Source organism: Vulpes lagopus, chromosome 6, assembly GCF_018345385.1.
Source record: "Vulpes lagopus strain Blue_001 chromosome 6, ASM1834538v1, whole genome shotgun sequence".
In the NCBI taxonomy this organism is placed as follows: Eukaryota; Metazoa; Chordata; class Mammalia; order Carnivora; family Canidae; genus Vulpes; species Vulpes lagopus.
Window position 1 is genome coordinate 36,572,597 of NC_054829.1, and position 17,484 is coordinate 36,590,080.

The 17,484-nt window shown below is 38.7% G+C and overlaps 1 protein-coding gene across 20 annotated transcripts in view; it reads right to left on the minus strand.

Annotated features, from left to right (window-relative positions):
• The window catches only part of SYT16 (synaptotagmin 16), a 245,608-nt gene that overhangs the window by 12,815 nt on the left and 215,309 nt on the right, over positions 1 to 17,484 (minus strand). For all 20 annotated transcript variants that reach the window (XM_041759535.1, XM_041759540.1, XM_041759544.1 and 17 more), the window contains 2 exons: positions 16,261 to 16,701; positions 12,986 to 13,175 (listed from right to left, as the gene is read on the minus strand). In XM_041759535.1, the coding sequence (XP_041615469.1) occupies positions 12,986 to 13,175; positions 16,261 to 16,701 (631 nt within the window). The remainder of the gene's footprint in view (positions 1 to 12,985; positions 13,176 to 16,260; positions 16,702 to 17,484) is intronic.

Here is a 17,484-nt window from a genome sequence, read left to right on the forward strand (position 1 = left end):
CCTTCCAGTTTCACTGGGTACCACTGCTGCCTTTATATATAGCATTCTCACTCCACTGAACTACCTTCATCCCTCCAACCCACCTTTCTCTTTCCCTTTCACTTCTGTACCAACTATACATACTCTGATACCACAAGTGATATCCACATTCCCATTATTTCTGTTCATTAGTTGGGTCTGGATGTGGCTTTAGCCAGGAATTTTTGCTAACCACTTGTCCACATCCTGACCAGATCTGGTTAAGATAACCCCTCTGTGGGCTTCATCAAAACCTAGCTTCAGATTATTCCAGGATTTAGTACCTAGCATTATCACTGATTGCTTACTCATCTGCAAGGGTGTCAGTTTGAAAGAGGAAAGGCCTTGTTTATGACTGTACCTCTGGTTCCTGGCCTAGTATCTAAAACATGGTAGACATTCGATATATATTAAATATTCTGTAACATATATACATGACTATTCAGCAGGCTCAACTTTCTTTTTTCTTTTGGTCTTGGGTTTTTAAACTTGCAAAATGAAGATAAACCCCTTGGTTTTATCACCTTTGCACTAGAATGCTATAAAATGGTGACTAGCCTCATAAATTTAATGATTTATAGAAAGGAAAGAAAATATCCAAATTTTACTAATGTAGTCTATTACTTCTGCTAAAATTCCTGAATAGATAATTATAAAGATAATTATCCTTGAAGACAATTATATTTATATTGCAATCACTTAAATTGACAATTTCTTGACCCTCTCTTAACTATAATTTTTACCACTACTTATGTGTGTCCTAGTCTTAAAAAAAAAAACAACCCTAAATGTTAGGGCATTTCCCAGATTCTGTCATTCTGTACATTCTGTTCAATGCAGGCTGAAAGCTGATTAGTGTTTACTGCTCACTTTCCCACCTAACAACCAGTCAAACTTTTAAAAGTGTAAATCCAGATCTCTGTAATTTACTGTTCTCTACAAGAGCATTGTAAGATAGGAAACAAATTACAACCTGCAGTTTTCTTTCTATGTTGATCTTTTTCTATTCCGGTTTGATGTGTTATTTTATTCACTTATCTGCTGAGAAACACAAGGTGTGAAATTACACTTCAGGTGTGAAAACACTTCTCTGTCTCAGAAACAGGGCTCTCCACTCTTCAAACTGCTCTACGGAGAAAGCTGTCAGAAAACCAGCAATAGGGGAGTGAATCTGTGTTTCCGCAGCTGTACAGCTACATGATTCCTATAGGAAAAGTTCAATCCAGTCACTGAACTGCTCTGGCAATTCTTTCCCCTCAGTTATGGCAGTGGGAATTGAGTTAATGTTGCAAACAAAGACCTGCTCATTTCACAAAGTGCAATTTCAATCTTTATCCTGTCACAGATCACATTCTAATTACAAAAAAGGCCATTTACTACCAAACCACCATCACCGAAGCTGAATTATATGTGTATGACAAAAGGGGAAAATAATCATTTTATCAACAATCCAGGCTGAGGGCACCTAACCAGAAGAAGGGAAATGTTGCTGATTGTTCCAGCTCAGAGGGAATCTTTCCTCTATAGTAATACTGTGTTTACTTTTCAGTGTCCAGAGCAAAGGCTGTGCCTAAGAAAGTCTACCTATGAGGAACAATGCAGCGTACACCTGGGGTCTTTTGGGATTCAATGACTTATTCCAATGAGCACCAGTCAGAATGGATAAAGAAAGAGTCAAATGAATATAAAACGTAATTGCATTCTGTTTTAATTCTTTGTAATTGATAGTATTGCCACAAAACAATACCAAGTGATATTTTATCTTCTGATAATGATTGAGAATGCCCCTCAGTGGTTCTAGTAACTCAAAACCATCATCAAAAGTTTGGATGAGTCATAATTCTTTGATAGTCCTCGATGCTGTTCTTCTGACTCCGCTGTGTCAGCTGCTTTACCCATCATTGTCTCCTCCAAAAAGGAAGATGCCATGTGTACCAAAAAAAAAAAAATTATAAGAGTACACAATCTTCAATTTATCATGGCACAAAAATATGTCATTTGAAACTCAGAAGTCATTTTTCCAAAGAAATAACACTGTCTGCCCATTTGCAACATGATTATCTACCGATAGTACTACAGACTCTGCCTTGGGACAGGGGTAGGGCACCATGACTGTCTGGGCAAGAGAAAAGAATTTGGTCATTTAACTTCCCTTTTCCAGGACGCCTAGGTGGCTCAGTGGTTTGGTGTCTGTCTTTGGCTCAGGGCATGATCCTGGAGTCCTGGGATCAAGTCCCATATCAGGCTCCCTGTGTGGAGCTTGCTTCTCCCTCTGCCTATGTCTTTGCCTCTCTCTCTCTGTCTCGTGAATAAATAAATAAAATCTTAAAAAAAAGAACTTCCCTTTTCCTGTTAATTTATCCATAATTACAAGATATTTTAAGCATATATAACAGAGTAGAGAACAATGTTACACATACACAAATACCTAACACATGGACTTGTGATATTGAGCATTTGTCATATTTGCTACTGATCTTTTGCTTTTGTTTGATTTTTAGGAAATAAAATATTATAATTAAAGATCCTTGAGGACCCCTCCTTGATCCTATTTTATTTCTTCTCTCACTAAAGGTAATTACTACCCTGGATTTGGAGTTCATCATTTTCATATATGTTTTTAGATTTTCACTAGATGGGCACTGAGGGGGGCACTTGATAGGAAGAGCACTGGGTGTTATACTCTATGTTGGCAAATCGAACTTCAATAAAAAATTTTTTTTAAAAACTTTTCACTATATAAGTAAACATAAATATATCCAAAATGTACTTAACAGAATTTTGCACATTTAAAAAAAAGTATTTAGCATTTTACTGTAGGTATTCCTAAAACTTGCCTTTTTCCATTCAGCATTATATATTTTATATTACCTATACTGATATATATATATCTGTGATTCATTTCTTTTAAGTGCTGTATAGTGTTCTAAACCATAATTCACTTGTCCATTCTCTTAATTAATGGATATTCATTTATAATTACTGAGAACTGAAAATAATCAGGTATCAGTGAATATTTTTCATTTTATACTGTACAAAAATTTGAGAATTTTTTCAGTATATGTCTAGGAGTAGATTGCTAGCTCTTTATAAATTCTAGATACAAAATCTTTGTTATAGTTATTGCTAGTATCTTCTCTCTGTATCCTTTTATTTTATAGTGACCTTCATAGTATAACTGCTTTAATTTTTTTGTGGAGAGAGAGGCAGAAGCACAGGCAAAGAGGGAGAAGCAGGCTCCTCACAGGGAGCCCGATGTGAAATTCAATCCCGGGATCACACCCTAAGCGGAAGGCAGACACAACCTCGAGCCACCCCGCTGTCCCTTATGCATTAATTCTTTAAGAAATCTTATCCAAACTCAATAGTCTCATATATTTTCTTTTTTGAGTCATAAGAATTTATTTTTCATATTTGATCTTTAATCTACCTAAAATTGATCTTTATATGTGATGTAACATAGGGATCTATATATTTTTTCCATATGGTAAGCATTATTCATTAAAAATCCTATTATCTCCCAACTGATTTGTAATACAATGTCAGATACCAAGTTTCCAGGCTTGAGTGTCTTTCTTCCATCTGATAATAGTTATTATCATCATTTTATAATACGCCTTTGTATCTGCTATGAAGAATGCTACTATTGTCTTTTTAAAAACTTTTCATTATTTTAAGTTCTTGCTTGGTTTTACTGGCTGTTGCATATGAATTTAGAACCAGCTTGTCAGGTCCTATTTTTTTTAAAAAAAGCAAAATATACGAAAAAAACCCCAAACAAACCCTAAACCCTGTGGGGATTTGGATTGGGATTCTACTGGATATATAGATTAATGTGAGGAAAGTTTTTGTCTTCACAATATAGAACATCCCCACCAATGAACATAGTTTACTTATCTATTTTGTTTTCTTTTGTGTCTTTCAAAAAGTTATATATTTTTCTCCATTATTTTCTTAGTCATCTCTTATTAATGTTACCCCTTGATACTTAGGTACTTCCTCACTGTTTTACATAGTAATGTTTCAAAATTCTACTTTCTTTCCTTTTTTTTTTTTTTTTTTTTGTTGGGGGTGGTGGATGAGGAGGGGCAGAAGGAGAGGGAGAATCTTACATAGGCTCTGAGCCCAGCAGAGAGGCTGACCAGGGGCTGGATCTCAGGATCCTGAGATCATGACCTGAGTCGAAATCAAGAGTCAGCTGTTTAACCAAGCCACCCAGGCATGCCTTATAATTTTACTTCATAATTGTTATTGATGAATTAGAAAATAACTGGTTTTGTATGAGAAACTTATTCAAGTTTGTAGATTTTCTAATGTAAACAATTTTTTATGAATAATGATAGTTTTGTTTCTTCCTTTCATATCTCAAATTTTTATTTCTCTTTCTTACCCTACTGAATTACCTTGAGCATCCAGTCTAACACTGAGTAAGAGTGGTGCCGGTGGGAATCCTTATTTTATTCCTGACTTATTAAAGAAATTTCAGGATTAAGAATGATAGTACAGATTTTCTGTAAATGCCCACTATTGAGATTAAGCAAGCTCCCTTCCATATATCGTATTAGTTGTTTATATTGACCACCATTTTCACCTTTCTATGCAATTTCCTGTACCAAAGGGGCATACAACTTAAAACTACATTTACCTAAATCTCCTGCCAGTAAGATTCCACTAATGAATGCTGCTTGTCTGAGACTGGAAAGTAGAAGAAAAGGGGAGCCACGTCTCTCTAGATCCAGTAGCTGGCATGCATCTAGGCACTACAGATGGCAAAGTAGGGGTTTTGCCCATGGTGTTTAAACAACCTTATGAGAATAACTCCTTTCCTACACAAACAGCTCAGACCATTTTGGCATTTTTCCTGTGATGTCTGTACTTCTATATTTCCTGAGGGAGCCCTCCCATGTTTCAACCCTATAATAAACAACATCTGACTCAAAGTATCTAGACTATTTCTATTTCCCTGACAAAATATGACTGATATTGTAAGTGATCATCTGGACTGGATTGTTGCCGTAATAAAAACATGAGAATGGGCACTGGCATCAAAGGTGGGTGGCAGATGATGAAGAGATCAGAGGCTAGGACAGTGGAGACCCATAATCCATTTTATGTGATGGTAAAATCACCATCTGATATAAGTTGGGAAGGAGGGCATAAACCCAGTGAGTTTGTCGCTCTAGAGAAACAGATTGGAAAACAGAATGTTAGAAGTGTATTTAGTACTACTAGCTTCATTTGGGAGGCAGAGATAGACAAAAGGTAAGCTTGGGAAAGAACTGGCCAGTGTGCAAGGAAAACAGAAAGGAAAAAGAAGAAATACTGAAATTCAGACCTTTTTGTAGTTGGAAAAGCTGTTTCCAGACTTCCAAACAGTGAGAAATGGATTTTAAAAGAATTCAAACAACAAAGGCCCAACAAACCTTCTCAGCAGAGTAAGATTAGAATGAATCAGGTCAAATATCAAACTAAGGATGTAGTCTTCATATCAGATTTGAGTTGACCAGGCCTTGTGACTGACTGAGTTCTGAATAATTCCACCCAAGCAAGAAATTTCCCATGCTGTCTCTTCCCCTTCCATGACAACAATAAAGGTCACATTTTGAATATGGTAACATTGTCTCATTAGATGGAAAGAGCCTGTATGCCTTCGTCCCAGCTGAGAGGACTCACCTAGATCACTATAGACAATGATGTAAGAGAGCACTGAACTTTGCTGTGTTGAGCCACCCAGACTGCAGGGCTTATTTGTTACTGCATCTTAGCCTACCCTATACTAACATACCTTCTATTATCCATCTGCTGAGTTCTCTTTATCAATAATGCATAGTACATTATCTCAAAGGCTCCTTTTGCACCTGTTGAGATAATCATAATGGTTTCCCAGAAATCAGTTAATATGGTAAATTACACTAGTGGATTTTCCTAATGTCAAACCCTTCTTATATGCCTGAGCTAAGCTCAGTTCATTGGTAATTAGAATTTTTTTTCTAATACATTATGAGGCCATGTGGGCCAATATAAACTACAGTGTGAGTGGCAGGATGAAGGGAGGGGAAACAGGAAGAGACTGGGAGCAAGAGAGATAATATAGTGTTGTATCTATCTTTTACACAGCAATTTTAATCGCTTTACATTTATTATGATCACTGATAAATTTTTATTTATTTTTATCATTTTGTTTTTTTATTTTTATCATTTTGGTTTGTGCTTTCTAACCTGCATTTTCTATGCTTTTACATATCCTTTTCTGGTTTCTACTGATCCACTGACTTTTCTCCATTCTAATTTATTCCCTCTATTGGTTTGAAAGTTAGATGAAAATTTTAACAAGTACCTTGATTTAATGTAAGATTAATATTTCTACTCCTCTTAAGCAACATAAGGATCTCACAATTCTTTGATTTCTTTTTCCCCTTCTCATTCTCCATGTGACTTCTGCCTATAACTTCATTTCGACCTGTTGTTGTACTCCCAATATATTAGTCATTTTTCCTACTGCTGCTTTTTTGTTTCTTGCAGTATTTACCTACATGTTTACCAAGATTTTTGTTCATTATTCCTTCCTGAACTTTACTATTTCCTTCCAAGTTCAATTTCTTTCCTTCGGAACTACATCAGTTAGTAGTTCTTTCAGTGATAAACCCTTTCAAACTTTGTGGAAAATATCTTTATTTTTCCTTCACTCAAACAGAACACTAAAAGTTGAGAGTGTTTTCCTCTCATGACTTTGGTGATATCGTCCCCTTGTCCTCTGGCTTCTGTCATTGCTGTTAAAAAGTCTATCCTTGGTCTTACTGCCATTCTTCTATAGGTAATCTGGTTTAAAAACAACAAAAACAAAAACAAACAAACAACAACAACAACAAAAATACCACCACCACCAAACAGCTTGATTGGGATATAATTCACATAACATGATAACCGTATCTCCCTCCTGTTGCTTTTCTGTCTAGATTTTTCTGACTAACTTCAATATTGTTGTGGGAGTTCAGTGGGTTAATGGAAGTAAAGGATTATCACCTACGCACTCAGTAAATTAGTGCCACATATAAAATCTCCATTTAATTCTGAGCACACAGTGGTTACTAATATACACTGATAAACACATATTTGGCTGAAAACTGGACCAGGATTTTGAAGGAAGGTGATATGCCCCATATCTGTTCATTTTCATTTAGCCCTTTTCCCCCTTAACCTGCACTCCATTTGTACAGCTCACCCCCTACATCCCACCTGTTCTTCGCACTCGACATGAGGCAGCTTGATATGCTTTTTTTTTCTTTTGCTCTAGTCTCTGCTATTGTGAGTGCCAAACAAGGTTAATATGCTGGTGCTCTAAGTATTATCATTTGGGATGTAATTATCACATGTGGCTAATCATGCACATGCTGAGACTCTGGGAACTTGTTTTTAACTGGAGGGGACATCTTAATGATAGTTTTTGACAAGAACCATTATATGTGTGTATATATACACAAACATATACACAATGCAGTAATACGCTATAGGAGACATAGTGAAAATAAAGATGGAGAAAGAGAACCTGCCAACAGAATAGCTAATATATTTTTTAACTTAACACTTGTATCAGTAACATTAGCTTGTTAACCTCATTTAATAGGGAAGGAAATGAAATTCAGAGAGGTTAAATCAAATGTCGAGGCCATGCAGTAATTGGGTGGCAGGCAGAACAGAGCTGCTAAATTGTTAATGAATTGCTTTCCCATGAAGCCAAATTTGAAGGATAATTCTCCATGGAAACTTTTTCAAAAGCATTTGGAAATGCATATCGAGATTTCATATGTCTACTAGGTACTATAAAACTGCTTTTTCACCTGAACCATCCACCATGTATAGATATGGAGACTATTCCTTGCCATCAGTTTGTAGACTAGCCTATGCCACCTTAACAGCAATAACGACAATATTTTTGAACACTGACCACACATACTAAATGAAGTATTACCTTGAGAACGGCTGGCATGGTTCTTGGCACACTGTTACATGACTGAGCCTAAGATTAGTTCATGCTGTTGCTTCATTTATATGTTGTTTCTGAATTGGTTCCATGGGCTTCTTTCAGTAATTTTCAAATAGCCTATTTTATCATCCCTAGCCCACCTATTATATGAAAAAAATTTATAACATGGGCATTTTCCAAAAAGAAAGAAAGAAAAAAGTATGTAGATAGATGCAAATCTAGATACAAATCTATCTATATCTATATCTATCTATCTATCTATCTATCTATATCTATCTATCCATCTATCCATCCATCCATCCATGCATTGGATGAACAGAGAAAAGGTTAAAGTTAGAAATCAAGAGGTACTTGGTCACACACTTTTTCTTGGGATGGGTGTGGTTTATGGAGAGTGCTACAGAAGATGTCCTTAGGTTCTGTTGCTTGTTACTCTATCCTATCCATTTGAATCAGGGGGATAAAGTTGGACTTTGAGATGTCAACATAAATAATCAAAAACAAAGTGATTCTAACCACAGAAGCTGGGGTTTATGTTTTATTTTTACCCACTTGACCCAGCTGAACTATTCTAGACTAGACAAGCTTTTTCTGACCAATACTGTATAAGTAGAATTTTCAAGTACACTGAAAATTTGAAATAATTATACAGTGGACATCCATATACACTTACTGCCTAGATTCTACATATGCTATATTTTGCTTTGTTTGTACTATGGACTGAATGTATGTATTCTCCCAAAATTATATGTTGAAGCCCTAATCCCCAACATGATGTTATTTAGATATGTGACCTTTGGGAGGTAATTAGGTCATGAGGGTGGATCTCTCTTGAATGAGATTAATGCTCCCATAAGAAGATATGAGAGATGATTTCTCTATCTGCCAGGTGTCTGTATGCAAAGCAGGAAGAGGGTTCTCAGTAGGAACCAAATCAGCTGGACGTTGATCTTGAACTTCCCAGCCTCCAGAAATGTGAGAAGTAAGTTTCAGTGAAGCCACTTAGTCTATGACATTTTTGTTGTAGTAGCCCAAGCTCAGACCATTTTCTTTCTCACATACCTGCTTATCTATCTACCCATCAATCCATTCTAGCTGTGTTCATCATTACTCTTCACCCATAAACATTTCAGCACGTATTTAATTAACCAGAGTTCAATATTTTATGGTTCTTTGTTATTTTAAGGAAAAATTAACACACAGTGAAATGCACAAAGCCTAGTTCCATTCAGTAAGTTTTGACCAATGCAAACATCCATTTAACTCATACTCCCATCAAAATATAGAACATGTCCATCACTCAAAATACTCTTTCATGTCTGTGCCCAGTTCATCTTGACACCAATACCAATCCTAAGGCAACTATTCTTCTGCTCATTTTCAGTATAGATGAGTTTTTGCCTATCTTAGAACTTCCTATAAATGAGTCATGTAGTAGGTACTCAGTATGTTTTTGAGATCCCATGTTAATTTCATTCTTTTTTAGTTGTTGAATAGTATTCCATTATATAAACATATCTTAATTTGTTTATTCATTCATATGAACATGAGGACTCTTGCAGTTTTTGCCATTGTGAATAAATCTGCTCTGAACATTCTTGTGCAGGTCTTTTCTTCTTCTTCTTAACATATGGGTAAATGTCTAAAAATAGAACTGCTGGATTTAGTGCAAATTTAGTTGTGTAAGAAACTGCCAGGCCTTTTCCCAAAGTAGTTGTTCCATTCTCACCAAGAATGTATTCTCCACATCCTCACCAACACTTGGTGGAATCAGCCTTACTTCTAACCATTCTGGCACATGTCATAGAGACTCATACCTAAGAATGCTCTCAGCAGCTTCTGCTTAGCAGCAAAACCTGACTCTTGCTGAACCCTCTCCTTCAAGGATTTATCTCAGAGGTCTGAGACGGAGGGCTTACGTTTCAGTGGTTTATTTCTTCTAGGGCCCTAGTAGTGAAGAGGAATTTCATCCACTATCTGCCCACCTTTCCTCTATCTTGCTTAGGAAGAAAAGTTTAAAATATCCTAACAGTCATCCAACTGGATCAGGTTGGCAAGTTCAAAATTATCTTTTGTTTCATGATATATTTTGAAGCAAAAGATTCTCACTTGTAAATCTCAGCCTTTCTCACAGTTTCTAGAAATATTTAGAAACTTTGATATTCTAAAGAAGAAAAGTTCCCAATATTTAGGCTCAACCTATTCTCCTCTAGGCTTCTCTAAGGACCATTCTTCAATTTTCATAGCTAGTCTGTAAAGCAGGATTGGTGTTCCCTCTTTACAGAAGAGGAAACTGTCCCGGAGCCCCAGAGGGTTTTATGACCCTCACACAAGTGTTACCACACGTCTCTACCCTGGCAGGCAGTTCCTTGTGGCAGCCTCTGATGTAGGCTCTGGTGGCACCTCTTGCCCTCTGTCCACTTCATGGGGACAGTGCACTTGGCAGTTTCCCTCAGCCACCCATCACTCCCAGGCTCATTCATCCCCCAGCTTGCATCCTCTCTTCTCCCCCTTTCTTCCAACTCTGCTCAGTTATCTCATAAAATTCTTGTTCTGTCTCTTATTTTCCTCCATATGGGAACTAAAAATGTATCCTAAGCTTGCCTGATGACTGCCAAAGTAGTGCTAGTGGCATAATAAAGTGAGACATAATGAAGAACAAATGCCATCAACATCTAAAGCCCTTGAAAATACCACGAGATCCCTTTTACAATCTCCACAAAGGAACCTTCTACTTTCTCAGCCCCTCCTGAATAAACGGGTTTTTCCTGAAGTACTAGACTCTACATAAACAAAAAACTCTTGTCTTCACTACTAGGCTTCTGTTTTAATGAACAGCATCACAGCAACATTGTTTTCTATTACTCTGGTTGCAAAGATACAGCATGTCAGTTAGGGCTTAAATTAAATTGCAACATTATGTCTACAAAAAAAATCATGTAGCAAATGCCAAACTGACTTAAACTTCTGGAATAAAATCAATTTCTAAATTAGGACTTGCCTTTTTTTTCTTATTCAGTTTTAAATATTTGTTACAAGAATTTCCTCTTTGGCATGTTTTCTCTTATATAGAAATGTATAATGATACAATAGTACCATCCTCAACATCACAGCTTTCTATGTAGTATTTCTACCTAGAAAGTATATATGATTATAATTCCGTTTTACAGATGAGGAAGCTGAGATTTAGTAAAGTTTAATAATTCCCATCTAGTAAGTGGCAGAGCCTGAATTCACACCTTAGCTTATCAGCCTTCAGCTCATGCTTTCTTAGCCACCATATTACCACCCAGCACACAGATTAAAACTTCCCAGCATGGAATGGAATAGGTCATGACTGTGTGATTCACCTCCATATCATTCTTTGCCACACCACCATGTTCTACCCAAAGAATTACACAGATCTCAACACATTTCAGGAGGATAGGAGAAAAGTGGCAAAAGCTCTAACGGAAAAGCAGCGAATAGAGGTCTTTAATAAGTCCAGAGCTATTTTTATTTTATTTTTTTTTCAGAGCTATTTTTAAAAACAAGGCTGTATCTAACAAAGAGACTAGCTGTGTGATTAATAATCAGCACCTATGATGCATTTAAATAGCTCTCACGTGGCTATGAGCATCAACCCACAACATTGCTTATGTACCTGCTCTCTTGTTATCTGGAGAGCTGGGTTTTCCAACTACCTTGCTCTAAGGGTATTCAAATAAATACAGATTGACTAACAAGATACCACTGAACAGAGACTTTGTGGGCTGCGACACAGTTAAAGACTAAGAAAAGAGAGAGCCTGGATTTGCTATAGAAGCTGACACTTTTCTACTAGCATGGCTGGCTCTTCACCTGATGCTGACATGTGAGGCCAGAGACCATTAACTCCTTTAGCCTACCACGTAGTTACCAACTTCATCCTTATTTCAGTAACACTCTGGTCCCTGGGGTGGATAGGCTCACTTGCCCTCTACTCTACCCCTTCTAGTTTACCTTCTGGGCTTAAAAGGTTGGAAATTCAACAACATTTTTCAGACTCCCTTGCAGCTAGAACTCCAGGTACAAATTAGGTTCCTCTCATATGTATTTGCATGAGATCCAGAATGCAGAAGTGATGCAGAAACCATCTTCCTATCCTTTTAAGCTACTTTTGCTGACAATTATTAAGGACGAGCTAACTTTGAGCAGTATTATTCTGATGCTCAGTCTCTAACTTCTTGGGTCCTGATAGGCAGTTGTGGCTGTTTTCAGCAGCAGCATTTTTATTCCAGGTTTCTGAACACAGGATTGCAGCTATGGGAGTACCTTGAGCCTCTCTTTCCAGTGATGATCTCCAAAGTGGTAGCTCTCCTGGTAAGTCAGGTTCATATTACCCCAGATCCTCCTTTTCCACCTCCTCCTCTGTCAGCACCATAACCACTAATATTTCTTATATGCTCACTATGTGTTAGGCATTATGCTAAATGCTTTATGCAAATCGTTTTATTTAAACGTTCTGCCAAAAAACCCATAAGGAAAGTATTATTACCATCCCTTTGTTCCAGATGATTCTACTGAGATTCAGAATTGAGAGTTAAATTGTACTGGGTCAGAGCAAAGCTAATGGGTAAGTGGGTAGAGCTGGAATTTGACCCCAGCTCTGCCTCACTCCAAAGCCTAACTCTGCCTCTTTAAAATTATTTGCAGGCCTAGAACCTATAAGCAGATTTTAATTGCCCATACACATTATATTGCTGAAAATACATCACTTCCCTTTCACCATATACATGCAGAGGCCAGCTATTTTGCATGGAGATACATCCAGGTATTGAAGAAGCCTTCAATCTAATTAGAAAGGCATTTTAACATTCATTCAGAGGTATCACTTTGTAAAAACGCGTCTAAGTCATACCAAGATCATTTCTTTATAAAAGTTAAAGAATTAAGACCAAAGCAAACACAGCCTTCTACTTGCCCCTGGTAGGCCCAGAACTGGGGGTATAGACATGCACTTACCAGGCGCTCTATTCACAGCGAGGTTTCGGAAATGGCTGCCTTTGATCATTTCCACAGATAATCGCCCCGTTGTGGCATTGTATGCCAGCCCCACCAATAGCTCTGGCGCCCCTCCATGAGACAGCGACTGCGTGGATGAAGCACTATCACTGTGAGAAACTGCAGATGGGCTCAGCGGAGACTCTCCACTCTGGAGGGGAAGAACAACAAAGAATCCATTGGTCCATGCTGTATGACTCTCTTACAGAAAGCCAATATTATGTGTGGTGAAATTGTGGCCCCATCTCAACTGCTGCCAAAGATTACTAATGGTGCACTTGGTGTGAATGATAATGGGCCTGGGGAGTGCAGGCCTGGATGAGATGCCCTGCATTATTAGCTGACATATTTGCTTCAAGAGCTGTCTCCATTCAACATTTCCTCTCTAAAGATGAAACGGACAGAGATATTATTACTAGTGTAAATCAAACTCTCTCAGATACACGAAGAGCTAATAATACATTTAATATAGACCAAAAATTCCCTCCTGTGTAATTTGTGCTGAAATGCTTCTATGGAACCCATCCACTCTAGGCAGGAGTTTTGTTTCTGTTCTCTGTAGCTTCTTGATAAATGTAGCAATACAGGAGGCACTTTGTCTTCACTAGAAAAGAAATAGCCACTACCATCTACCGTCACATAGAACATTTGGCCTCTAGTTCTGCTTCATAGGGTTGTCAGGAATATGCCAGACGCTACATTTTTCCCCCCTGGTGAAATGAACTACACTGAAAATGGGCACTTTTATGACTGTTTGGCAAAAACAAACAAACAAACAAACAAAAAAACAAAAAACAAAAAACAAACAAAAAACGCCCATGTGTGGACTATAGATCTCAGAGACCTTACACGCACCAGGTGAGCCTAGGAGACAGACTGTCTTCTGTCCTGTTTATTTACACGCTTGCTTCTCCAAAGTACCCAGACACGTTGGAAGGAGGAGAGCAAAGCATGTTGACTCTCATTCGAGAAGTATAGTGGGCAGTGGTTCCATGGGGGCAAGATGACTAGCCTCTCAGAGGCTACCACCACCTCCTCCACCAGAAGCAAGTGCATCAGACTTAGCTCAAACTTTCTTCTCAACATCTGAAATAATTTCCTAAAACTTTTTACCAAAAACTCCAACAAAATAAATACACTAAAAAGGATTAGATGTTCTTCACATCTGTAGGAAAAGACCCTGTTTACCAAGCCATGATCCCTGCTATCTAGATAGATGATGACAGTCTAGTAGTGACATATTTGTTTAGTTTAGGGTAAGGATCCCCTGTGCTTCTACAGAAGCATCTACCAAGATACCTATCACTACAAAGCTTGCCTTTCCCATCACGTTTTGAATCCTTATAAATCACTCCATCCAGTGCATAGCCCAATGCCTGGCATATAATCATGATCAACAGATAAATGATGAAGAATTTTTACCTTCAAAGTCCTTTCACACTGGCTCAGCTTCCTACTCAACTCTGTGCCCTTAGGACAAGACTTGGCACAGAGAAATAGGGTTGTGATCATACCTACTCCTATGCCTTATAGTGCAGGATTCTTTCTGACCTCCTCTGGCTTCCATTTTCCAGGGTTTCAGATATACTTTACACAGAGCTTAAGGAAAAAGAGGAATTTAAGCAGATATGAGACATGATCTGGCTTGTATTTTTTGTTTTTTTAAGATTTTTGTTTATTTTAGAGAGGGAGCACTAGTAGGGGAGGGGCAGAGGGAGCAAGAGAATCCTAAGCAGACACCACAGCTGAGAGCAGAGCCTGACCCGGGACTCCATCCCAGGACCCTGAGACCATGACTGGTGTCAAAATTAAGGGTTGCATGCTTCATGAACTAAGCCACCCAGGTGCTCCTAAAAGTCTCATTTGGGTCCCTGGATTGGGAATAGTCTGTAAGGAGCAAATGCAAAAGCAGGAAGACCACTAGGAGGCCATTTGAGTAATACAGCAGAGTTAGGTTCTGGTTATAGTTTGAAGATAGAGCCAATAGGATTTCAGGTTGACCTGAACAATTAAAAGGATGAAATTTCCTTTAGCCAAGATGGGAAGGCAGCAGGTAGAATAGATTTAGGGAGACAAGTCTGGAGATATTAATTTTGAGACATCTATTAAAAATTTCAGTGGCTGGATCTCCCACTACTACACTCCAGACTTTCTGGCTCCTTTTCTCCCCCTAGACAGGACAAGTTTCTTCCTACTCCTTGATGCCTGCATGTGCCATTCCCTCTGCCTGGAATCCTTGGTCATCCACATGTCATCAGTCTTGACCCCTTGATTTGAGGAGTTCTATGTTTTATTACCACTTCAAAGACACATTCTCTGACTCTTCTAAACCCAGAGCAGTCTCTCTCCCTCTCTCTCCCTTCACGTACCCTGGTTTGCAATTGTTGCCCCTCTTCCACCAGGTTGTAAGCTCTTGAGGGCAGAGGCATCACCCTTTCTGTCCTTTCCTACATCCCCTCTGCCTATACAGTATCTGACATAGCAGCCACTCAGTAAAAATTTTTGAAATGGATGACTAATTGGCTTAATAGCCAATCAGACAAGATAGCTCCCTGATCTTTCTCATGGTTTTTATAAAGGAGGCCCTCATATTAGATGACACTTAACCCCCAGAAATAGTGGGTTGTCCATTTTGTAGACATATAAGCTATGCTGTCCTTCCTCAAAACCCCAGCAGGAATTCAGAGGATAAGGCACATGGGAGTTGGCCAGTCATATAAATGGAAGGTCCTAAAGGTGGCTGGAGATCAGGGCTGCTGTTGTAGCCCACTCAGAAATACATGTTAAGGAGCTCCCCTTGAATGTCCCATCTCTGAGATTCATCATAATGCATATTAAGAGTGGGGCAAGAGGGAGAGAGTCAGACCACAGGCCAGTTAATCAGCAAGCTAAGACCTCCCCCTACACTTGCTGTCATTTCCAGAAATGGACAGGGAATATATCCATCAGCTTATAAGGAAGATGAGCACAAGGAAAGAAAAGAAAAGAAAAGAAAAGAAAAAAAGAAAAGAAAAGAAAAGAAAAGAAAAGAAAAGAAAAGAAAAGAAAAGAAAAAAAGAAAAGAAGAAACCATTGTACCATGAAATGCAAACTATGGCTTACAAGGATGAGGAGAGCCAAATGGAAAATTAAATTAAGGTGTTTGAATTCACAGGCTGAATGTACTAAATCAAAGGCTGACAATTCCAGATCCTTGAACATATCGCATCATTAGCAGCACCATTTAACATACTCACACTGATATTACTTCTTGGCTCCAGAACCAGAGTCACTTTCATTTCCCCTTCTGGGTGCAGGTGGCTGAGATGGAAGAGCTTCTCTCCCATCATTCTCTCACGGGTCATCATGCGGGCAGCATACAGGCGGAAGCGGATAGCATAGGCAGCCACATCTCTGGGCTCCAGCTTAGCAAAGGTGACCTTCTCCTTGAAGACAGGGTTGGGGCCTCTTTGTATGCTTGTCCTGCCCCTCTGTTTCTTACTGGGCAGCAGCACCACATGAACTTGCCAGGAGTTAACACCACTTCGGTCCTTATCTGGGAGGCCCTGTGCTCTCACAATGGTCACCGTGAGCTTCTGGCTGGAAGCTCTATATTCAAAGATGACATCCAGGTCACCACATTTTGAGATGGGCTCCAAGACCCCACTTGGCACCTGCAAATTGGCCCCACCCTGTTCCTGTTGCAGATAGAGGAAGAGATTAGGAATTGAAATGATAAGGCCCAAATACATTTTGGTGAGATGGTGCCTCTCTGTCCTCCTTTAGAACCTTGCACTTTTTGACCACTGGCATATATCCCTATACATTAGAAGGGTCTGTTTACTGGTCTGTGTCTCCCCTAGACTGTGAATTCTTTAGGGGTACAATGCCTGGCATATGGTGAGCTTCATGAATGCTTTTGGCATGAATGAAGAAAGCTTTTATATTTACGAAGTGTTTTCATATACACGGACTCTCAAAAAGCACAACTGACCACTATCATGAAACTGAGACACTAAGTCTAAAATTAGTCAACTATGCAACTGCCAAGAAATTACTTTTTCTGGAGTCCCCAGGAGAAATGGCTGATTTTGGGCCTGTGCTCCAAGGGCCAGGAGTTCTACAGATGTGAATCCTAATGGGGCTCATGGACAGGTGATCCTTCAGTAGATTTTCAAGCTGCATTGGAGAAAAGGTTTAGAGTAGAACTTCCAAACGTTCATGTGGACTTGAGTCACTCAGAGTTTCTGATTCCATAGAACTGGGATGGGGCCCGAGATTGCATTTCTTAGGTCATGAGTATTTCAGCGGGCCTCAAACTGCACTTTGAGTATCAAGAGTTTAGGAGGGCATCTGCACCAGCCGCTTAGCAAACAGTGACACTGGTTGTGGAGATAGAACACCTGGATTGAAATCATAACTCTACCATGCACTAGCTTTTTGATTCTGGTCAAATAGGCTACTCTCTCTGTGCTCTAGCT